A 25,993-nucleotide genomic window follows, 5' to 3' on the forward strand; every position below is an offset into this window, starting at 1 on the left:
GGGAATTTTACTTGAAGCAAATAAAGCGATAGGTTTGGAAGTAAATCCCGAACAGACAAAGTATATGATTATGTCTCATAACCAGAATACTGTACGAAATCGAAATATTATTATTTTTTTTTATCCAATGCCACCAGGTTGTCTTTTCGACATTTCTGGTCTTCTCTCCTGGCCGTGGGTTAATTGTAACCAATGGCGGGCTTATGTGAGGGTAGCAATGAACCTCGGGGTTCCTTAACCTTTGAGAGCTCGCGCACGGTCTTTTTGACCAGGTGTGATAAACATTTAGCTTCTGCTTCAAGGTCACTTGAGTTCTGCTGCTCACCCCTTCAGTACCTTTCATTCGACTCTTCCAGAATAAGATGTGATTGTTGTCATGCACTTTGCTATTGGTTAACTTGATTTGAAACTGTTGTTATACAGACCTGGTCGTTTCAACCGTGTGCGAGTCATTACGCAACTTCGTATTGTTTCACTTGGTGTGTAAGTATAATGTAGTTTTTTCTTGTATTTATAACTTTTCACATATACGTACGTTTTTGTCAGTGTAATACTTTATTTTCACTACTGATCCCCCTACATTGCGTGTAAAAATATGGATGAAGAGGGAGAAAGGATAAGGAACCTTACTGATAGTGTAGAAAAGGAAATGGCCCGGGAAGAAGAAACAAGAAGGGAAGCTGGTGCAGTCAGAAGACAATTGTTCCGTGAAGAAGAAATTATCAGACCAATTGATAGCATTGAATCGGATGTTGAAGAAGAAGAAGATACGGTTGAAGAAATCGATCATAACACAGATTCTGCTCAATCAGCAGATGAGGAAGTAGACTTTGTTCCAGGTCCAATTTATACAGGGAAAGATGGAGTAACAACATGGGAAATGCACTGTCCACTACGTAACAGACGTGTTGGCGAACGTAATATGGTAAGGTTTATACCTGGTGTAAAACAGGTAGCAAGGAGTGCATCGACTCCATTCCAGTGTTGGAAGTTATTTTTTACTGACACTATCATTGATGAAATTGTTAGACATACAAATGAAAAAATTGAAAAAGTGCGTCCAAATTACAGCCACCCAAGAGATGCACACAATACAACGAAAACTGAAATGGAAGCTTTTATAGGACTTCTTTATATGGCTGGAGTTTTGAGAGCATCTCATCTGAACCTGTTCGACCTTTGGTCTGCTGATGGGACAGGTGTTCCTTATTTCAGAACTTGTATGAACCGGATACGATTCAAGTTCCTGGTGACAGTTTTAAGATTTGATGATCCAAATACTCGACAAGAGCGCAGAAGTGTTGATAAGCTTGCTCCTATTCGATCTCTCTTTGAGCAAATTGTTCAAAAATGCTCCGAGAATTTTACTGTTAGCGAATACGTCACTATCGACGAGATGTTGGAATCTTTTAGGGGAAGGTGCAATTTCAAACAATTCATAAAAACAAAACTGGCAAGATATGGAATAAAGGTATTCTCTCTGGCATGTGCAAAAACCTTTTATACACTGAATATGGAAGTCTACGCTGGTAAGCAGCCTGAAGGGCCCTACCAAGTTGATAACTCTGCTAAATGTGTTGTGAACAGGATGGTGCAGCCAATCAGTGGATCCAGGAGAAACGTCACCACTGACAACTGGTTCACTTCAGTGCCGCTTGCTGATGAACTTCTAACAACTCACAAGTTAACATTAGTTGGAACGCTGAGAAAAATTAAGAGGGAGGTGCTCCCTTTATTTTTGCAAAGTCGTTCAATGGAAAATAGCAGTGTTTTCGGGTTCACCAAGGACAAGACCCTTCTGTCCTACTGTCCGAAAAAGAAGAAGGTGGTGTTGCTGTTATCCACCATGCATCATACCGATGAAATTGATCCAGACTCTGAAGAATCTAGAAAACATTACATGTTGACGTTTTATAATTCAACGAAAGGAGGGGTGGACATGGTGGACGAGTACAAGGCTAGGTATTCAGTTGCAAGAACCAGTAACCGCTGGCCTCTAACTCTGTTCTTTACACTACTGAACATAGCAGGCATTAATAGTTTCATTATACTGAAACACAATATTCGCCAATTTGACATGTTTCGAAGAAAATTCCTACAAACACTCAGCAAGGAGTTGTCTAGAAATTATCTACTTGAAAGACTGCAACTAGAAAATCTGCCACGTCAATTGAAGAGAAACATCAGAGAAATTGCTGGAACTGCCGAAGAAAGAAATCCACCTCCATCTGGAGAAGATGAGGGTCCAGGAAGGTGCCATCTCTGCGATTGGAAGAAAAATCGTAAGTCTAAGACGAGGTGTAATGTATGCCACCACTTCATCTGCAAAGAACATACACAGTCAACTTGCACTTTTTGTGCTAATCCTGAAGAAAGTGCCGATGGTGATAGTGATGAAGATATGTAATACGTGTGAGGTCATGTGACTAAGCGAGTTCATCTTCTAATATTATTTTCTTCCGTGTTTGTTGAATTTAGGCCTATTTCACACCGATAATGACTATAATGAATAGGACAAGTGGAAATACCGTCATATTTTTGTGTTACTCCTATACCAGGCCATGACGTTGATGAAAATATTTAACATATAATGTGATTTATATATTTTTCACAGTATAAAGAACACTCAAGGTTACTTGGATAGTGGCATGTTCATCTTCTTTTTAATACATAACAACAGAGATGTTAATGAATAAAATACAGTTAAATAATGTTTTTGTAATAATAATATTGATGTTAATGAATAAACTGCAGTTAAATAATGTTTTTGTAACTTTTGTGCTAACAGATATTAGCAAAAAATATAGATTCCGCTTCATTTCCACGCACGGTCGAATCGACCGTGCTCGAGCCATGACGTAAAGTTTACAGGCGCGAGCTCTCAAGGGTTAAAAGCCATTTGTAAGTAAGTAAACGGGATGCAAAAAGTCCCTCCTTTAGAAAATTAACATCACTTGTATAATTTTATCATTACCTAGTAACTATTTTCCAGGGCTAAATAATTATATTAAATTTAAAATACGTTTCTTAACAATGTAGGTTTGCATATAGGAAAAAAAAAACGTATATTTTGGCAAGTGCAAGGTTTGTGACAGCGAATTCAGTGGTGAAGATTATATTTATAAATATTTAAAAAGAGACGTTAATCAGAAATGCATTACACAGAGAATGGAAAAATCTTGTTGAAAATTCTAAAGTTCAGTGATAAATATGTATATAAGCTCTGAAAATGTATACTGTACGTTAAATGATGGGTTTGGAGCAGTAATAGTATGCTAAGTCACTAATATGACTTTAGGTATCAATAAGTTTGTGATTGTAATCAATTAATAAACACTGAAATTTAGTCTAAACATTTTGTGATGCCATCTTTTGGAATATGTACTTCACAATTAATAACAGACAGCTGAGTAAATCTGTGACAGTACTACAGTCATTGAGTTAATAATTTGGCATAATATATTTTTGCCACAAGCCCTTCAGAAAGACGCCAGAGAAACGTGATGTAGGCCTAAATTACACCCAGATAAATATTGTTTTGTACTTGGAAATCTGTAACTACAATATGTTCTTTTATTAAAATTGCAATTTTGAAATTCATTGTCTATTAGTTTTTTCAACTGCATGTAAAGGGATATATATTTTTTTGTATAGTCATGAAAATGTCAACTCTGCCCATAATCATATCACTCTTCCTTTAAGACAAAACGTAAGTACTGTAGGCTATGTGATGGAAAATGGATGTCCCTCCTTGGTAGATCTAAAATCTGGTAACCCTGGCCGGATTTAGGCCTAGGCAGATGCCTAGGGCAGCAATTTCCAGGGGAGCGGCATTTTCTCTCTTATTTGATCTTCCTTTTCTTTTTTTTTTTTTTTTTAACAGTGAAATTTGTTTTTAAACACTTGTTGATATAACTTTTCTGAAGTTTGTTCTTGAACACCTTGTGGAAGTTGGATATTGTTTTGTTATCACTTGTTATCACATTGTCGTGGTCGTGGCGAGAGTAAAAGGAAAGTGTGCAGCTGTATAGTTATTGCAATGCCGTTATCACGTTATTACGAGGGGGGACCTAAAAATAACTGGAATGTTTTTTTTTTTTTTATTGAATTCTACATTCACAGTACTTTAGTCCCCTTCAAAGTATTGTTCATGTGCATTAATGCACTTGTTCCAATGCTTTTGCCACTGCTAGAACTCTTGAGGCAGGATACTGTTCAAAGCCGTTAGTGTGTTTTCTTTGACGTCATCCACATCACTGAATCACTTTCCTTTCAGACATTTCTTCATCAATGGAAACAAAAAGAATTCCGACGGAGCCAGATTGGGTGAGTAGAATGGATGAGGCACAAGCACCATGTTGCTGTTTGTCAAAAACTGTCGGACCATCAGAGCTGTGTGGGCTGGAGCATTGTCGTGATGAAGCAACCAGTTCCCATTTCTCCACATTTCGGGCTCTCTCGTAATCTTTGTAACATATCCAAATAGAAATTTTAGTTCACTGTTTGTCCTGGCGGAACGAACTCTTTGTGGACAATGCCATTCACATCAGAAAAACAAATCAACATTGTTTTCACATTGGTTCGCACTGGACGTGCTTTCTTGGGTCGTAATGAATTTGGAGTTTTCCACTGGCTCGATGCTTGCTTTGATTCTGAATCATACCCATAGCACCAAGACTCATCCCTAGTCACAGTTCTTTTAAGAAAATTTGGATCGTTCTGCACTTCACTCTTCAAGTCGCAGCAAACAGTTTTCTCTTTGGTCATCTGTGAGCAAGCGAGGAACAAATTTTGCAGACACCCGTCTCATGTGCAAATCTTCGGTTAAAATTCGCTGGACCTTGCTCCGTGAAAGGTTCGTTTGCTCAGAAACTTCGTCAATGGTCTTTCGACCATCTTCATCAATTGCACATTTGATTTTGGCAATGTTTTCGTCATTTCTTCCTGTCAAAGGACGGCCGGTGTGTGGCATGTCTTCAGTTGACATGTTGCCAGATTAGAAACAGGAAAACCACTCGTAGAACTGTGATTTCCCCAAAGCATCATCATTAAAGGCTTGCCGAAGCATCCCAATGGTCTCGGCTGCAGTTTTCCCTAACAGAAAACAAAAAATTTCACACACACTCTTTGTTCCTTGTGGTCGGCCATCTCACTAATCGCCAAACGGCTGAAACAGGAACGCAAACAACACAGCACCACAAACAAACCACTTAACTCAGACTGATGCCAGCTCACTAACGGTCGCGGGAGACCCCAAACTAACACTACCTAACAGCACAACTCGTAACTAGAAAGCATGTGCGCGCAACAGTTTGGTTCTGGTTACTTTTGGGTCCACCCTCATATACTATGAAACTGCTTAAATTTAACTGCTTGTATAAACAAAAATGCATTATTGAAAATCAAATTGGATATGTGTTTATTATATTACCACTATGAATAGTAACCAGAATTCTCAGTTACATTTCCAACATGATATATCGTCAACAATACGATTTAATCACTTTCCAGCATGTGCACTATATAATTCGTTATGAGAGGTTTATTCCGCAAAGAGTTGGAGTTCATTTTTCAATTTACTTTAACTTCCTATCGAAGTACGAAATACTTGTAATAATTATACCACCAACAAAACCAATGCTTAAAAATAAACCACAGCTTGCCTTTCACAAATCAATTTTGTTTCAACATTGAATAAGTTTGAATATATTTCTTTGCATCGAGTCTGATGTGCTTTGTAAGATCGACTTTGATGACATCATCAGTGCATCTCTGTGAAGAAAATGCGAAGGAAATCTTTATAATTCAAAGTAAAGTGCATGTATTTTGATTCCAGTAATTTATTGTTTTCTGAATTGTAACATTTCATTTAAAACTAATTTAAACTAAACATGACCTGTATAGAGCAATTCCACTTGTAACTGACTGACATTTACAGTACACTTTGACAGCAAAATGTCTGCTTAAATTGTGTAATGGGTTGAAATTAGAATATGTCATCGCAGAATTTGATAGATGAAAGTGTACACTTAAGATGCATATAAAAATAAACGTTTTAATAGAAAAAGTATACTATTTATTTACGTCCAAAGTGTGTGTAACTGACTGACATAAATGTCAACTCTCTCTTCGGGTGAACATGGTTCTCCACAGATTTCTCTGAATTGTCATTCCTGATACAATTTTGAAAATATATAGTTCGGAAAGGAAATTGTAATCTTCAGTTTAAGTTGAAAACGACCTCCAAACCATGATTAGCAGGGAACGGATTTATATGGACTAAAAATATATGAAATATGTAAATATATATGTAGTTATTTTTACCAAAATATGGAATTAAATATGGATTTTTACCAAAATATGGAATTAAATATGGACTTAAAATTATAAAAAAATGACTATGTACGTTAAATATTGGTACATTTTAATCAAACTAAACAAAAAATATAATGGACGTACCTTATCTTCCAATGTAGTTTCAACAAAACACAATTTTTATTGTCTGTTACCATAACAATAGGTTACAAACATTTCTTTCAAGTGCTGAAAAGTGAATCTTCTTCTATTGTCTCTGAGGATAGATTTATACTGACTAAAAGAGCGTTCGACGTCACAAGAAGTAACTGGTACATAATTCAATTTCACAATGTCTGCTGGGGATAAGTCCAAGTTAATCTTCACTGTTGATTCACCACTCATCACAGCAACAACCTTTTGTAGTTCTTCATATCCAGGGTTTTTTGAAAGTACAGTGTCCACCTTAGCTCTTACTGCATCTGCAACTTTACCTCTACCACGATTCAGTTGTTCCACAGTACTATTTATAATTTCAAAACTTTCAAATAGTGAAAGATGCCTATTTTGGAGACTTTTGAGCGTTTTTATGATGCATGAAAATGTATGCTGAATGTGAGCTAAGTCATTCTTCACACTTATGTCACAGGTAACTGTTTTCGCAGTATCAATTGAGACTGCATCTTCAGAGTCCAATGCAAGGAGAACATTGTTAATAGAGTCTATATGTTCGGCATAATATTCAACTGCTTCTAGCCATGTACCCCATCTAGTTAAAATTGGCTTTGGTGGCAATGGAATTTCAGGGTACATTTCTTTCAACACGTTAACTCTACTGGGAGCTTTGAGAAATACTTTTTTCACTGATGAAATCAACAAATCTACTTTAGGGAAATTGTCTCTGACCACTTCTGCCACACGATGAAATGCATGCGCCACACAAGTAAAATGAGTCAATTTAGGATATACAACAGATAATGCTTGTCCAGCTTTGACCATATAAGGGGCAGCATCGCTAATAAAGAATAACACATTATCGTACATAATACCCTTTGGCCACAGGATACCCATAGCTTCGTTGAACAGTTTAACTATAGTTTTGTTATTGCACTTTTCTAGAACATCACAATGTAAAAGAATTCGTTCAGAATATTGTTCACTTAACAAACCGATAACTACATTACCAACAAGTCTACCTTCTTTGTCGGGAGTCTCATCAATGGAAACCCAAATTGAACTATCTTTAATTTCATTTCTTATCTTCTGTATTGTCTCATCGTAGATGGATGGAGCATACGTCTTCCTAAGTGTTGACTCATCCGGGATTGTATGTTGAGTATATTTTTCAAGGAATTCCCTGAAGACCTTATTCTTTAGTTTGTAGAGAGGAATATCAGCAGAGATGAGAGAACGGCACAGGTCGATGTTAAACTCAGATCTTACATTCGATGTTGTTGGTTGTGTTAAAAACAATTGTCTCTGCTTGGAATTTAGTTGTTTGTTGGCCTGATGTTTACTAGTTGTAATGTGTTGTTGCACCAGGAACTTTTGTGTAGATGATACTGCACACTGACACAAATTACAAAATAATATTTTATTGTCAGTTGATAAACCATCTTCTTTAAATTCTGAAATGTAACTTGTTAGTTTTGATTTTAAATTGACTGAATGACGTACTTTTGGCATATTTACCGTCTTTATAGTATGATTTACAAAACTGAACCTATGTGTACTCTGACTGGCATTTAACTGTTGAGCTGCACAACTGAAGTCTGTTAAAAATTTTAAATTAAATTAATACAGTTTTGTAACTTACTTTCCCATTGTTGATAGGACTGCTAATTTTCAAATAACTCTGATGTTAAAGGGATTACTGAACATGTGTTTAAATCTCTATTGTTGAAATGTATTTTTAAAAGTTAATGGAATTTTGTTTTGTTTTATTGTTAAACCTAATATAATATGGACTGTTTTATATGAAATATGGAAAATATATGGAAATTAACGAAAATATGTACTAAACTCTAAAATATGGAAAAATATGGAAAATAAAAGTAGGATTTTTCAACCCTACACATTGTGAAACATAAAGATAATGCAAAATATAAATTATATTAGCTTTATAAGTAAATATGTATTTACATATAAATCCTTTCCCTGATGATTAGTAATGGAGTTATGGCCGAAAAAGTGATGTGTAACTGACTGACCTCATTTTGTAACTGACTGACATCTCTGAATTTTAAAATAAAGTTGCATTTAAGGAACCGTAAATAGTACAAAATAATATGAAACTTGATAAGTAGTAAATTAACATAACGATTAATTTAAATGAATAATATGTTTTCCAGAATAAAAAATTAGTTTGTTTAACCATGCATCTTAAATAACACAAATTAATGCAGATACAAGTATTACATAGGCCTACTTAATAACATATATAGTTATTTCTCTGTGATTAAATACTGTATATACAAGCCATATACATTGGTGTTTAATTTTAGGACTATAAGAGTGTCACAGCAACCTTGACAGCGCTTATCACTCTATATGGCATCAACTCCCCAGCGTAAGACAGTATTTTACATTATTCAAGCGCGTTCCTAATAAACTGGCACTGACCTCCTTATCGATTACAATAAGGTGACGCAGATCACAGTTTATATTTCCCATCCCTATGGCTGTTATATATTATGTTCTTAATAAGAGATTAAAATGTTGAGTTCTACTTTTAGATTGAATTTGAACCATTGGAATTAAACACATAGAAGCATTCCATGGCACTCGTTGACTCACTTATTTAGTCTAACAAGTATGTACTGCAGGAACACTGTCAATATGTCACTTGTTACCTGAACAAACTTTAGTTTCTTTTCACACACAGAACATGTGGATCTTTCGCACTGATTGTTCACAAGACAGTTGTGCATATTCTATGACATAGGGATCTAACACTTTCACGTAATGAACTCCAAGAGTTACCGGAATATGTGCAATATGCTCAAATCGTTTTTCGAGATACTTCTTTCCTTCGTCTATCTCAATCTGTGCTACCTCCTGAACAACAATTTGGATGTTTTTATAGCTCACAATGTTACGAAATTCTGTAGTGCTTTGTATCTTCTTCCCCGATTTCGCAGCCATCCATGCCATCCTTTTTACTTGGCCTCCAATCATATCCACGGCCCTTTGCCATGATATGACTGAAAGACGTTCCATTCTATGTTAAATCCAAATATGCGAGCAAACAATGTCACACTGCTCAATGTATACTTCTATTTAAAATGACTCGCTGCTCCATCTGAAAATATTTTTACCACCTCACTGTTCGGAATAATCGCCAAAATTTCAGAAAACACTTTTCGTAGACAAACATCTACTGCATATTTGTCATGTGCTACATAATCTGACACTAATGCAGAGGATTTCTTCTGACCTTCCCTGTCACCTTCCTGTTTAAACCAGGCAACAGCAGTAAATATCGAGACCTGCTTATTGCTCCAATGAGCTGCCTGAATCTCATTTTGCTCTTTTCAGGTGTAATTACTGCACACTTAACATCAGTTCACGTGTAACTTCACAGAGGCCTTCCAAGTAACTAAGTACGCTGTGAGAATGAACAGTATAACAGCTGAGAGAGCGAAATGTCAGTCACTCACAATGCCTCACTTAATAATTAATTCTTTTTCATTCTTATTTTTATCATTTAGTACTGTAAATTTGTCACTTTAACTTTTACTATATAATAACTTTATTTATTAATTAATTATTTTTCTTCTTCATATTCTTTATCATTTAGTACTGTAATTTTAAGTTATTATTGCTAGAAAATAATTTAAAAATTTGAATTGCATATAAGTTGGTATCATTGAGAACAAAAAGCAGCATGTTCACCCGACAGTCTCTGAGGTCAGTGGACAGAGACCGGTTCTCTCTATTAACACGAACAATAGCAACCCTACCTGCCCACTGCCCTGTACCACAGACATACTCAAGGCTGCGCTTTCTTCCTCTCCTTTGTCACTTAATGTTGTTCATGTGAATGCTCAAAGTCTGTTGTGTCATTTTGACGAATTTTCTTCTATCTTCTCACCTTTAGACATTCACGTTATTCTTATCTCTGAATCTTGGTTACATCCTAATCTTCCTTCCACTCTCGTAAACCTTCCTGGCTATACGCTTTGCCGTAATGATAGAGAGGGCAAGAGAGGCGGAGGGGTGGCTGGTTATATTAGATCCGATTTGCGACCTAAAATTATTCATTCTCCAAGCCAGTACTCTGCCAAACCCGAATATATGTTCATTGAAATTTGTACCTTATTTACAAAATGTCTAGTGTGTGTCGTATATAAACCCCCACATATATATGACGTAGATGATTTCGAAACCTCCTTACTAAACGTAACGCCGCAATATGAGAACATTATAATAATGGGTGACTTCAATTCAAACTTACTTGACTTACATTCTAGTACGACTAAAAGACTTCAATCATTCTTTCAGTGCCTTGATATGGTAATCTTACCCCTAGCTCCCACACATCACACGGAAGGTACAGACACATTACTGGACTTGATAATTACTAACAATGCCGACAAAATACTGACGCATGGGCAGTTGCCTGCACCAGGAATATCAGGGCATGATATCATTTATCTATCGTTTAATCTGCAGTGTCCTAAATCGACTCCTAGAGTAATTACTTACAGGGATATTAAAAGAATAGATGATATTGCACTGAAAGAAGACGCTGCACAACTTCCATGGCACATGATCTGGACATTACGAACTGTAGACGAGAAAGTAGACTTATTCAATACGTTAATACTTCAACTTTATGATAAACACGCACCATTAAAGACCAAACGTACCAGAAAGACCCCAGCCCCTTGGATGACGACTGAAATACGTAGCCTTATGTCCGAACGCGACTTAGCCTATAGGAAATACACCCGCAATAAAAACAACGAATATTTTAACTTATATAAACACCTAAGAAACAGAACAACTCAACTAATAAGAAACGCTAAACTCAAATACTCCTACAAACTTATAGAGCCCAACACAACCCCTTCCGAGTTATGGAAAAATCTGAAGGTTATTGGACTTGGAAGGGCTAGTGAACAAGCAGACATACCCATCCCACTTGACCGATTGAACGAACACTTTGTAAAGGACCCGACCTTAAACAACACGACGAAACAAGACACAGTTTTGCCTGACTCAGCTCCCCCAACTCGAGACAAATTCTATTTTACTGACGTCACTCCTATTGATGTAATGAAACCCATCTGACGCATCAAGACGAAAGCTCAAGGGCTAGACAACATTAGCATATTACTCATACAGAAAATACAAGACATAGTAATACCTACAATTGCACACATATTCAATAGTTCCTTAATCACTTCAACTTTCCCTAAAATATGGAAGCAAGCTTTCGTTCTTCCTCTTCCAAAAGTCAAAGTTCCCACCGACCCGAACGACTATAGACCAATCAGTATCCTGCCAGCCATATCAAAAGCACTGGGAAGAATCGTACACAGACAAATTACTAACTACATGAACGAACACAAACTATTCGACAAGTATCAGTCAGGTTTCAGAGCTGGACACAACACAAGCACTGCTCTACTTAAAGTGACAGAAGACATTTGTGAAGCAATCGACTCCAATAAAGTAACAATACTAACACTTCTTGACCTTACCAAAGCTTTCAACTCTGTAAATTTTGACATGCTCACCCATAAATTGAGAAATCTGCATTTGTCAGAGACTGCTGTGAGTTGGTTCGAATCCTACTTACGGGAAAGCCAACAATGTGTTGTATCCGGGAATCGAAGCTCCTCCTGGCTTAACATAACATCAGGTATACCACAGGGTTTGGTACTCGGACCATTGTTGTTCACAATATATGTCAATGATATTACATCTCATGTAAGGCATTGTAACTATCACTTGTATGCTGACGACCTTCAATGCTACATCTCTTCCCGCTTAGATCGAATAAATGACGCTATAGATAAAGTGAACGAAGACACTGACTCGATTGTGACATGGACAAAGAAATTCCATCTTAATATCAATCCTGGAAAGACACAAGCAATAATATTAGGACACAAACGGCAAACCGACGCTGTAAAGCACCTCGACATTTCCCCCGTTAAAGTAAGTACAGTGCATATCCCTTTCAGTTCTTCGGTAAAAAATCTTGGCATTCACATGGATAATAATCTCAAATGGGACATGCAAATCACAGAAACCTGCAGAAAAGTATATTCTATTATCCATGTGCTAAAAAGGATAAATGTTCATCTTCCCTCTTGCTTAAAAAAGTCCCTTGTGCAGACCCTTGTATTTCCCTATTTTGACTACGCTGACATTTTACTGACTGACCTTTCCAGCGACAACAAAACGAAACTTCAACGTGCTCATAATTTGTGTGTACGTTTTGTAAGCAATGTTCGTAAATATGATCACATTACCCCATCCCTGGAAGCAATAGGTTGGCTTAAACTAGATAAGAAAAGAAATTTACATTCACTTCTCTTTCTCTTCGAAATCTTGAACTCTTCTATTCCTTCGTACCTGACTTCTCGCTTCACTTACCTTTCTTCCCACCACAATCTGAACACACGCTCTCACCATGAAACAATACTAACAATACCATCCCATCGCACCTCCTCATACTCATCCTCTTTCACAATAGCCCTGCCAAGACTCTGGAATTCATTACCTGCTAGCATCTGGGACTGTCAAAATAAAATTCAATTCAAACGCAAACTTACTAGGCACTTGATCAGTAATTGAGACTCGTTCAGACATGGTTTCTTGTAAATAGTTCTCTTAATCTATCACAAAATATTTCAATATCCGGTAATTTCATCACTATAGAATTTTGTTATTGTAGGTTTAATTTCTAATTTAGTAAATACAAAAATATTCTTTGTTCTTAACTTCTATGATAAAATGTCTAGCTTTCATTAATCAGGTATTCTTGTCGTACTTTAATTTTTATTGTAATTGTAATAGTAAATTTAATATTAATTGTAATCTTATTGTTCATGGTATAGTTTTAATCCCCTGGTAGAGGGGCAGAGAAGGCCTGATGGCCTTATCTCTACCAGGTTAAATAAATAAATACTACTAAATACTACTAATGCCGTAGCAGAAAACGAAATCACTTTAGAAGAAAATGTTCTAATACTTTTTTATTGGTCATGTAGTAATAACACAGAATACCAAAGGAAATTTTAATCTGTCAATTATTGTGTTGTGTGGAAGAGTTTTTGTATGTTTATTGTGATGGACTGACCGTAACTTACAGTACATATAATTATAATGATTTTAAGTTATTTAAGATCTTAGGATCCTTCAACTAATTTCATATTTACTTCAAGGAAAGACCAAAATATAGTATACTAAAAAGACGGCTCGAAATGAAAGAAATTTACATGTCCAAATTGTGACAAGAAACATAAGTATCTATACGTGTTTTTTAAGTGTTTGGAATATGACAAGATCTGCAGCAAGTTATAGACTAAAAGAAAGAGAATTTTAAACATTATCTTGCGAAATAAGGCAATTTAAAGTATAAAGAAACATATTTCTTCAACAAAAATAGTCCTACATCAATTTCTAGAAATTCACCTCGGTATGACATTTTCGTGGAATTGCTCTATAATAGCTACTTATAAATTGTTTGTAAGAGTTGGGGGGGGGGGGGGAGGTGATTGGCAAATTTTAGCACTGCCTAGGGGTGGCATTATATCTAAATCTGGCCAGCTGTTTATCAAGTATTTCAAGCATTCCAGTCTCTCTCTCAAAAATGCAAAAAAATAAAGTCTACTCTGTAGATGACACTTAAATAGGCCAAATTCGGAATTGTCACTTTAAAGAAATGCAATTTTGTTACAGACAACAAAGAGGATACGGTGAAGTGATACAGCTTAAAGAAATGCAATTTTGTTACAGACAACAAAGAGAATACGGTGAAGTGATACAGCTAACTGTCAAAGAATGACTTTGTGTACAACTAGTTAATAATAAACCTGGGCATGACAACTCATGGAGGGCCAAGATTGGCCTCACATCCACATGCCTAAGCAGAGGTGAATGATTATCATGTGGATAACATGATAATTCCTTCAGCCATTATAGCTGGTTCGCTGAACAGAATTTTGCTGTCTTTCGTGGCTTCCCAAATTCATTACAATGCTGGGTGGGCACCAGTCTCATACATTCGCCGATATCTCATGAGAAAATTACTTTCTCTAATTTAAACAAAGAAATTAAACTTACATAAGGTGTAAAAATCTTGACCCATCTAGGATTCTTCTCAGGACGCTGATATTGGAAGCAGAACGCCATTGCCTCATCATCCACTTCCCATTCTTTAACGCTTGTCCATGAAAATTCTACGACTTGAGACTGTAAAAAATGACACCATTGCTATTTATGAGAATCACATGAGGTACAACTATTCAATAACTATTATACATCTCAAGAAATACTTGTTACATTAAGTAAAATATAGGGCAGTTAAAAAAAGTATTTATTCATTCATTCATTCATTCATTCATTTTTTGCAAATGATAAAGATGTTTAGATTTCTACGGAAAGTCATTGCAAGATTTAATTAATTCCAATAATAAATAAAAATTACAATAACACAACATGTAACACATTCCTGAAGATATATACAATATGACATGACATTCATTCATTCACAGTGTTCTGTTCAAGGGCAGGTCTTTCACTGAAAATCCAGCATTCCTCAATCTTTCCTATTTTCCACCTGCCTCTTAGTCTTTGCCTTTTACCGTGGAAAGACTCATCATGCCATGTTTTCCTGGAGAATAATGAAATGTTTGAAATGGACAGAGTAAGAAACGAAATTGTGCTAGAAAGAGTGGGTGAAGAAAGAATGATACAGAATTATATAGGTCACTGAAAGAAAGAAATTTGAAAGTAGGAAAATTTATATATATAGTGAAAAAGAAATGGGAAGATAAAGTCAAGTCATAAGCATAAAATAAAATAACAAGCATATAACAAGAGTAAAATCAAATCTTAAAACATCAATAAAAATGTGACTAATTACAGTAGAATCCCTTTTTAACCAATCTCTGGAAGGTTACTTTTTCTTTCCTTAAATAGGGGTTTTTCTTAAAAGGGGGTTTACATAAAATGGAAAGGAAAGGCTAAAATACGTAGTAGTAACATGTGTGTTATATAATAAACTTTATTATAACCATTTAATCCTCGACACTCACAGAATTCTTAAAATTTACATACATTATCTCTACCTCTAGTATGAAGTAGGCCATGCCTGATGTTGGATCTTAATCGTGTTGTTCTGACATATTTATTGATTTTTGTATAGTATTATTGCAATGTCAGATACTTATATTTTGTTTTAATGTGTATTGGTGACTGATACATCTTTAGAAATGTTAGTAAGGCAAGATTATATATGCGACTTGCATAATCTTAATCTGAATAATTTTGTTCTGATCTGAAGAAGAGTTTGTTTACTTCACTGCATAGTTGCTAAGAGGAATAAAAGGGATTTCTTTTCCTGGGTAATGACTGATTCTGCTGATTCTCAGGTACTTCAAGACACGTCAAAACATCAGTGTACATTATGTGGTAAATATTACAAATCTGTTAATATTCACATAAGTATAGGGTAACCAGACATACTCTTTTGTCCGGACATGTCCTCCTTTTTAGATCTTTGTCCAGAATCCAGGCAGTTTTTTTTTTTTTTTAATCAAGAAATGTCCTCTTTTTCGTAAATTGTATGCCTGATGTTTTGAAATTATCTGATTTGACGAATTTTTCAAGTAACTTGCCTGTAGGCGGCAGCAGGATCGACGGAATATACTCTTTGCCAATGATCGGACTCCCATACATATGTAGCTAACTGTAAAATTATTATTTTTATCATAATTATTTTGTAATAAAATAGATATTAACATACTTTTAAGTATAAGTATAAATCTGTACTGTATATAATCTGTAATAAAACAGATACTGAGGTAATTTAAAGTATAATAGGCTATAGGCTTAAGCCTAAATCTAAGTACATACATATTTTCTGTCCTCTTTTTTTCGAACAGTGTTCTCCTTTTTTAAGCTTTGTGTCCTCTTTTTTATCACTGTGAATCTGATCACCCTACATAAGTAAGGCACACCCTTCTGAACACAGACAATCTGTAACTGCCAAATATTCAGATTCTAGTATTACTAATTTATTTTCTATTAGTATTCTAAATCCAGATGCGTGTTCTTCCAACAAGAATCACAATCAATCTACCACAACTACTAATAATAATAATATTACGCCTACAAACCCATTATCCTTATCTCCTTTGCAAGAATGGGAAGATAAATTACAGCACATTATAACTAATCTCGCAAGATCTTGATCGAGTTACTTCTGAAGCTTTCCAATTTATTGTTGAATCAGTTTCTTCCGTTCCTTGACCTCAACACCCAGCTGTCAAATATTTTAATCTTTGTTGTAATGGGAAACTTAACAAACGCTACACCTATACTGAAACTTCCAACCCACAAAAGTGAACTAAAAGATAAAAACAGAGAAAGATACTATTTTGATTTTGCGCAATATAATTTCTACAAGAACCGAAAGAAGGAAGTACGACTTAATAATGAAGACTGAAAAACAACGGTTTTGTTCCCTTTCTAAAGATATAGTTGAAAATCATTTTACTCATATATTTGGGTCATTCTAATAATGACTTCGATTAACTTTCTCCCTTCTTGTGATACATCCAAAGATTCTGATTCTATAATAATTACTGAAAAAGAAATGAATATCGCACTCACCAAAATGAAGATTGATACAGCTCCAGGATCTAATCGAATTACTGTCAGAGTTCTTAAACATCTCAAGTCAGCAAAATTTCTGTCACTGCTAGGATCAGCCATGCTTCACTTCGGAGTTGTACCTGCTCCCCTTCGGAAGGCAAGAACTATTCTGATCTACAAAGGAGGTGACCTAGTGATTTGAAAAACTGGCGACCTATTACAATCTTCTTGGTAGTGCGACACCTTATTGAGAAAGTGCTAGATTTTAAATTAAAACATATTTTCACTTTCATTCACCAAAGGGGTTTCGTTTCTACACCAGGGACTCATGTTAACATCTCATTAATTAGTGGTTGTCTAAAAGACGCGAAAAATAATAAGTCTGATTGTTTTGTTGCTTTTCTTGATGTAAACAAAGTGTTTGATTGCATAGGACATGAGCATGTTAAGAGATCAGTAGCTATGAATTCTATGCCCTATAATTTACGAAATTTAATAAATGAACCAGATTCAAATTGAAATTGCTAATGGAAAACTAAGTCCAGTGAGGTAAAAAGGGAGTTCCTCAGGGCAGTCTGCTTTCTCCTACTCTATTCAACTTAGCAATCAACGGTATCATTAAAGATCTTACTAATAATGAAGTATCGCACGCCATGGTTTTTCATTTGATCCTACTCTAGACAATCTTTCTGCCATTACTTTTGCTGATGACATTGCTTCAATTTCAAGTAGTGAAAATGGCATTACATCTCTGATTAGTCTAGCAGAAAATAACCTTTCTGCCCTTGGTTTGGCTATTATCCCTAGCAAATGCAATTTAATATCGATTGAAAGTGGTATTCTATCCCAGTTTAATGTCACTTCCGCTAATGGCTCGCTCAATCAATCCATGACTGCATTAATACCTTGATACCGGTATTAATTTTAATGATGCAATCTTTTTTGATAAATATGCAGTTTTTACCACATTCAGTAAAAATATTTCTAAACTCGATCTTTTCCCTTTATTAAAACCTGATCAAAGGGTAACGATTATGAATCAATATCTCTTGCCAACTCTTAATGATTTAGATAAAGTTACTAGAGGAGCATGCAAAGAGCTTAGAGGACTGTCCTGACAGAATGCTCTATGCCTCTAAAAAATACATGGTCTTTCGTTAATGAAATCATCTTGGGAAGCTTACGTCCAACACACAAATATTTGTAATTCTCTTCTTCGTGTTGATGACTGCCATCTCCATACTGTTAGGAATCTTGCAAGTGAAAAAGTTTCTGCTCTGTGAAAACTGAATATCACCACTATTGATGCTATCAACTGGTCAGGTCGTAAAATTCGTAAACAGTTAAGAAATGAAGCATTCCAAACTTGGACAAATCATATCTTGCGTGGTAAAGGGGTCATTGTTTATAGAGATCTCCCCAAGCAGGGGCGTATTTTGCGGGCTACCGGGGCTACCGGCGGTAGCCCAAGGAAATTACAAAAGAAAAAGTTTATAATATAACATAATGTAATAATTTTGTATTATTAGTTTTACCATAGTAATTAAAATTAAAGTAATTGTTAGATATATTTTGTGTAATAATAGGGTCAGCGGTAGCCCAAACCCTTTAACCAGTATACGCCACTGTCCCCAAGGCTAACTCATGGGTAAGCAATCGAAAGGGCCTATCTTCCTCAGAATGGACCAATGCTTTAAAAATGTCAAGCAATATTTCAGCGGTTCGAGCAATACCGGGCAGAACTCTAAGCACAACCTGCTGCCATCATCCAGACTGTAGTGAGCTTGAAACACTTGGACACGTGCTTGGACAATGCCCTAAAGGCGAGCTATTAATCAATGCTAGACATCATCGTGTACGACATTCTTTGGCGACATCATTAATAACTTTAAATTGAGTGATTCATCAGGAAGTACATTGTGTATCATCAGATGGTTCTTTTAGACGGGCAGACATTATTGCTATTAACGGATGCTTAAAATGGGCTCTTGTTCTTGACCCTACTATCCATTTTGAAAGGAACCTAAATCAGACCACCACTGAGAAGAAATCTATATATGAACCTTGTCTACCTTATCTTTCTCAAAAGTACAACATCCCTCTTAAACAATGGTCTGTCATTGGTTTGCTGTTTGGCAGTAGAGGTTCTATTATAAAATTCACATGGAATTATCTTAAGGAATTTCACATTCCTTTTGATTATGTAATGTCTGTTCTTATAAATATTATCAAGGTTTCTCTTCAAATATTACATCATCTTTATTTCAATTAGTTCACTTATATTTGCCTTCAACAATTAACTTTTTTTTTTCTTTAATGTTTCAAATATCACATTATATTGTACACGTTTATTGTATTCAGAACCCTTGTGGTCACTCAAATTCTTTGAGCTGTTGTCTTTAATGAATAAAAAAAATATATGTAGCCTTGAAAGAAATTTAGCCCAAGCAGATTCTGAGAATGGATAACTACGGGTTTACAAAAGTACTTTTAAGAAGGAACAAACATGTGATATTGAGAGAACAAAGACAAATGAAGAGGAGTTTCAAGTTGGAAGATATAGAAACAAATGAAAATGGGCAAGAATGTAGAAGGAAATGAAGGAGAAAGATAAAAAGGTATGGGGATAGAGATGGAAATGAGGTGTAATGAGATGGAAAAGATAAAGATGGAGATGAAGATAAAAAAGAAAGAGGCAATAGAAGAAAAAGAAGTAGAAGAAGAAAAAGAGGCGAATAAAATCAGGAAATGGAGAAAGGTAAGGGTAATGGCCAGTAAGAAAGTGAAGATGTGGAGGGAAGAGGAGATGGAAAAAGGAGAAGATGGAAAAACAGAGAGAAAGAAGAGGAGGCAGAGAAAAAAAGAGTAGATGAAGATGAAGTGTAAGAGATAGGATAAGTAGAAGACTGAGGAAAAGGATTATGAAGGAGTAGGAGGTGTGCGTGTGCCCACACACACATCCACATGCACATGCATACGCACAAATAATTACGAATAATAATTATACACTTATTCCCTCACTCTATCTCTATTACATCAGTGTTGGTGTCGGTGTTAGTGTGTGTCTATGATACTCGTATATGCCTATATTAAGGGAAAAATGAGAAAGTTTTCCTACCTCAAGAGCTCCATCCTCCCGACATGCTTGTAATTTAAAGCTTGCAGCTCCCACGGAAGCAATTACATGTCCTTCTTTACGGGAATCACAAGAGCAATGTGGAAAAACAACCTCTCCATACCCTGTGAGTTCACGAGCCAGCCTTAAATACTGTAATCAACATCAATTCCAACATATATCGCTCTGTAATTCAGTACTGTATTTCACAAACACTTTCATCAAATAAACACCTCAATTCTAACTGCTTTGGAAGACCTCCTTAATTAAAATCTAATTCCATGATAAACTGTTACAGAAAATTCGCAGTTCAGAGCAGACAGTTATTTTCTTGGGTGATATTTGGGTCTACACACTAAGTCAGTGAGAATAGCATCGAAAAAAAAGAAAGAAATTAACAAGAATAGACTACTTTGCTAAAAAAAAAAGCATATTTACCTCATTTTTCCTTGAAGCGTCTTGAAGAGCTTTCAACTGATATAACCTATCATCTGCTCTAATATGTCCCCGATTTACATCATCCACAGCCTGCCAAAAGATGAACGTAGTCGCTTGGTCATCTGAAGCCAAACTCAACTCACGTGACAGAGAGAACAGCCATTTCCGTACAGCCAAACATGTTGATGTCGCTGTGCTGTAGTTCTGAATGTATAGATTATGCGGATATTCTGTTGCTTGAAGTTTTCTCTCTGAAAACAACATCGAATGAATAATTTTAGCACTTTCATAGTAAAACACAAGCACAACAAAATAATAATTTCACAAACACTGAAGCACTTTTAACTAAATGAGTTATTCAGTTTTGAGACCTAGGTTCCAAGTCAGTATTACATTTCAGGCTTATAAATGCAGATACTTTTGTCAGGCCAACAATCCACTTACACCCTGATGAAACAAATGATGAAATAAGTAGAACGAATGATGATTTGAACTCTATCTTATGTCGGCTCATAAGTTTGGATTAAGGTTAAACCCAGATAGTCCAAAAGCCAATAGGCTATCAGATCAAAACTTTGAACAGAGACTGATTAATGAGCGAATTTGAACTATGAAAAAATGTTAGTTCCATATTTTGAAGTTTATTTGTAACTAGCTGAATGCATCCGGCATTGCCTGGGTTTTCCTTTTGCTTCTATTTTTAATTAAACTGGTAGTTAGACTTTTCGGAAATCTCGGAAACTCAACTATAGACAACCAAAACGAATTGTTGTTACTAAGCTTTCCTCGTCCATAAAGATAACTCTTTACATAGCATCACTTACATGAATTAATGAACTTAGCCTAATGTCCACCAGGGTTAACTCAATTTAAAATAGCTGTAGATCAGGTATTGAGAAGAAACATTTCATCATGTGCCTTACGTTCAACTGTTTTTTAACTTAATTATATATATATATATATATATATATATTAATTTTGTTTATTTATTTAATCTGGTGTAGTTAAGGCTATCAGGCCAATCCTCCACACCACTAGAAATACAAATAAAATAATAGAAAAAAATCAAACTATAAACAAAGTAAAACCAAACGAAAATGTATACAGGCTACAGTCACACAAATTTTAAATGAGTTAGCATTGTCTTGAAGTTCAGCAAAACAAAATCACACCCCTCAGTCCCTATACACCCATTTAGCACTGACTCAATGTTCTACAGATCATAGATAATAAATTGTACACATCAAAATCATAGTTCTGACCTGCTTATGTAAAACTTTGCGTGGTTTACTGGTACATAGTAGGCTTGGTAAATGGCTTTATGAAGCTGAACCTTTCAACAACTCGGAACATGTATTCACTGATACTTTCTACCATACTGATGTGAATTATGATTGAGAACTGAGAAATGTAGTTTCATCTGTTATATTTTGACAAAACGAGAGTCGCTGTGTTTATATGTACTAGCTTCAAGATTAGTGCTTATCTCACCAACTGTTAATCATACAGACATGGAGTTTGGACAGTCATCTTCAATAAAAATAACTCTATCTCATGGCATTATCAAAAGAGTCCTATATGTAATAAATTTTGTAAGTGTAAAGAAATAAATAAAAAGGCTTTGCCACAGCGAGCTAAAATGCAGTCATTAAGTAGGAAATGTTGCAGCAATCTGAGTGGCTACTGCAGAATAGCAGCCGTGTCTAGTCCCACCCCATGTTTATAATTTTGTGTTCACTTTACATACTTTTACAGTTCAGCTGCTTCCAGTGAGATATAGGTAAAATGACCTGCTCCAATGAAGTAATGCTTTATCTCTTAAACAAGTTTCAACGTGTTTTTGAATCTAGAGAAAACTGGAATGTGATGAAGTGATTATGGAGAGTAACAGGTGCAAGTCAAATGCCTGAGTGCACACAGATCATGAGAATGAGTCCCACACTGAACCTCATTACTACAAAATACAGTAATAAGTGCCTGCAATGAGGTTAAATAATAAATGTAGTTGCACCTTTAAAGCTAGTTTTGATTGTCTTATTTCCAAATGAATTTCAACTTCGTACAGTAAGTTCACAATTCACTGTGAAAGAATGATCAGTCTTATGAAAGTAACGTAACTGCAAATATTGTGAAATACTTTGTGCTTCTTTGGTTACTCTACACAATTCAGCAAATGAAGAAAGAGCTACACCTGACACATCATCAAGTCTTACCAAAGAAAGTGTTCGTGTTAAACATGAGTTTAAATACCCAACAAAGATGGGTGGGAGTATAAGACATAATTGGCTATACTTTGAACACAAATGATGCTGAGCTTTCTGCAAATTCTGTGAAATGCATTAAAAAAATTATACTGAAGCTATACAAAAAAAAAAAAAAAAAAAAAAAAACAAGTGGAGTACTCATATCTGTGTCTTTCACTAGTTTAAAATATTAAGATGTCACAAAAATAATTACCAAAATTGTACTCCACAATCTCAAAGAGATAGAAGTATTTTGCAGTGTTCTTGTTCATTCGAATTTTATCAATAACAGCTGCATACACCTCTTCAGTAGTAGAGCTCTTGCGGACGGTAACAGTGACAACTTCTCTATCAGGTAGCAGAATTTTCAGATCCACTGGCGATACATTACCCTGCAACAAATCATTCTTTTTTAATAAATCATCTCACATGTACAATGCTTGTAAAATTTCTTGACTGCTGAAAGGAGCCTAGTTATATAAAACCACTACATCACTGTAACATCCAGAACACGAAATTCAGCAAATTAAGTCAAACTTCGTACATGTAATCATGACTTCAATTTTATTCGAATGATTTTGTTTGTCTCTTAATAAACAGAATAAACAGTCATTGTCGTCCTTAATGTCATCAAAAACACTTTAGTTTGACCAGACCTGTTCTGCCTTTACATGGTCGACACATCCCATATTTGCCTGGTTTATGTCTGCTCTTATGTTGAGAGTATATAACATAAATCTGTTTCAGATTTTCTTGGCATTCTATTCATATGTTTTATTTAGTTTTCTGATCTGTTAGGCTTAGACACCCCCATCTATATAAGTTACCATCAAAACCTAAAATCTGTCAACATCCGAACTTACCAGACATAGCCACTTCCAACCAAGTCCCCTTCTTACTACTAGTTCACACCAGTGAAATCTAGAAATGACTGGGCATTGTACGGCAAATCTAGTAAGTACCGAGTAAAGCTTTGTTTCAGAAGAATTTTATAGCTTTTACGAGGCTAAACTAGTTCTTACAAAAAATGAGTGAGTTCCATATGTTTAGGGCATGACCTGTGCATCTCTTTACTGAACAGTACAGTATTACGTTCAACTGCTAGTGTTCATGTCAGAAATTTGTGTTCATTCACTTCTCAGATTACTGTATATTTAAATTGGTAGTGGATACTGTATGTAATGCATTTATTCAATATGACTGATGAAGTACAACATGAAGAAGGATCGAGAAGTGGAAAGAATGTTTCATGGAGAAATAACTTACAGTATAAAAATACAGAGAGAGCCACTATAATGTGGATTTCTATAAAGAACGGTACCAACTAGATGATATAGAAATCAGAGACTTCTCGTCGAAGCTCTGGGCACGATAACAAAACTGACAGCCCAGATTTTAAAAGATTTTGGCTTTGGCAATACATTGCTATAAGATATAAGCTTAAAAGGTTCTATAGCAATTTTTAAACATCATTTGTATATAGGATTGCCAACCCTCCCATATTTCCCAGGATATCCTGTATTTAGCCCTAACTGTTAATATTCCTTCCGACTTCCATATTTCCTCTCTCTTCGAGCCTTTTTCTCCCTTATTTTTGCATAATGTAAAAATTTATTTGAAACATTTAACTTTTACGTGATTGAAGTAATTTATATGATGGATTCTGTTGTTCCAGATATGCTTTGAAATGTGCAGTCTCTGTAGAAGATAATATTTACCAGAAATATTTTCAGCGTTCACTAATTTAAAATCAAACAATTTTAGAGAACTACAAATTAAAAAAAAGTGAGATGTGTTGTAAGCATACCAGGCAGCAAAGTTCATGCAAAGAGTGTTTTCTTTTATGAACAGTAAGTGAACAGATGTTCGAAACAGGAGCATGACACATCTAATCAAATCAGAACTGCAAATGACAGTCAATTTCAACTACTCATGTAGGGAATATTTACAATTTGTTTAGAACTATTACGCAAGGCAAAATGTCTCAAAATACTCTTAATTTAAGCCTAACTGCCAAAATGTAGAATAAAGTTGTTTTTAGTACCGCTAACTGAATTGAATGACTTGTCAATTTCCTATGTGAAATATTGCAAACCACTTATTCTCCCATATTTTCTTCAAAATAGTTGGCAACCCTATTTGTATAGTCAGGTAATGTTTTATTTCACTGGCTTTTAAATTTTTGTTATAGACTTCTGCATTATGCTTTATTGTTTCTTAAGTGTTAATTTTTTTCTTGCTCCTTTGCAATATTGAAGACTTAACACTTTTAAGCCCGGGGGTATTTAAATATCCAGCATTTACCTTAGTTCAGTGGTTCTCAAACTTATTACCACTGCGGACTCCCTTTCCACAGGTCAGTATTTTCCCTAATCCCTTCAAAATCGTCAGTAGATTATAGTTAGGTTAGATTTTGGGGTTAATATTAAGTAAATATAAGCAGTGACATTTTTCTTATATTTTCCAAAATTGAATCAATAATAAGTATATATCTGAATTAAACAAAACGTAAATAATGTGAAACTGTCCTGAACAAGTAGATGGCCTCCATTAATATGTCACATCAGAGTTAATATTTTAAAATAGTAAACCAAAAAAATACTATAGTTTCAGTACATTCTTCTGTAACATTCTTGTACTGAAAAGAAATCAAATATATATTTACAAGTTTCCCTATTTCTATGGAAATTATGGAACCGTTTGTGCTTAAAATGTCTTCATATTTAGGTTTAATGTTAGATATTTTTTACCTCCAGTCTGTCGCCACATTTACTCGATTTCTGTTACTGTTTACAGTTTTAATAATATTTGAATCAAATTAAGAAAGAGCTCAATGACAAAAAAGTAAAATTTTCAGTAGAGTGAAAAAACATTTTTGCTCTTACAATGTATTACTTTTAATTTATTATCTTAGTCTAAATTATTGTACTAGAAGGGTTTGATATTTTCGATGTGTGACCTTTTGTTGTCGTTAATAAAATACCGGTACTTTTAAGATGAAAGTCATGGAGTTAAGTCCTTTCAAAACTGACTGCACTGAAATTTAACACGATGGAAATGGTTAAGT

The 25,993-nt window shown here is 35.1% G+C and overlaps 1 protein-coding gene across 2 annotated transcripts in view; it reads right to left on the minus strand.

Annotated features, from left to right (window-relative positions):
* The window catches only part of Snx27 (sorting nexin 27), a 311,819-nt gene that overhangs the window by 22,173 nt on the left and 263,653 nt on the right, over positions 1–25,993 (minus strand). For both annotated transcript variants that reach the window (XM_069826412.1, XM_069826413.1), the window contains exons 6-9: positions 23,141–23,318; positions 20,684–20,934; positions 20,249–20,398; positions 14,596–14,724 (exon numbers count right to left, since the gene is read on the minus strand). In XM_069826412.1, coding sequence (XP_069682513.1) covers positions 14,596–14,724; positions 20,249–20,398; positions 20,684–20,934; positions 23,141–23,318 — 708 coding nt within the window. The remainder of the gene's footprint in view (positions 1–14,595; positions 14,725–20,248; positions 20,399–20,683; positions 20,935–23,140; positions 23,319–25,993) is intronic.

This window comes from Periplaneta americana, chromosome 5 (assembly GCF_040183065.1).
Source record: "Periplaneta americana isolate PAMFEO1 chromosome 5, P.americana_PAMFEO1_priV1, whole genome shotgun sequence".
Lineage (NCBI taxonomy): Eukaryota > Metazoa > Arthropoda > Insecta > Blattodea > Blattidae > Periplaneta > Periplaneta americana.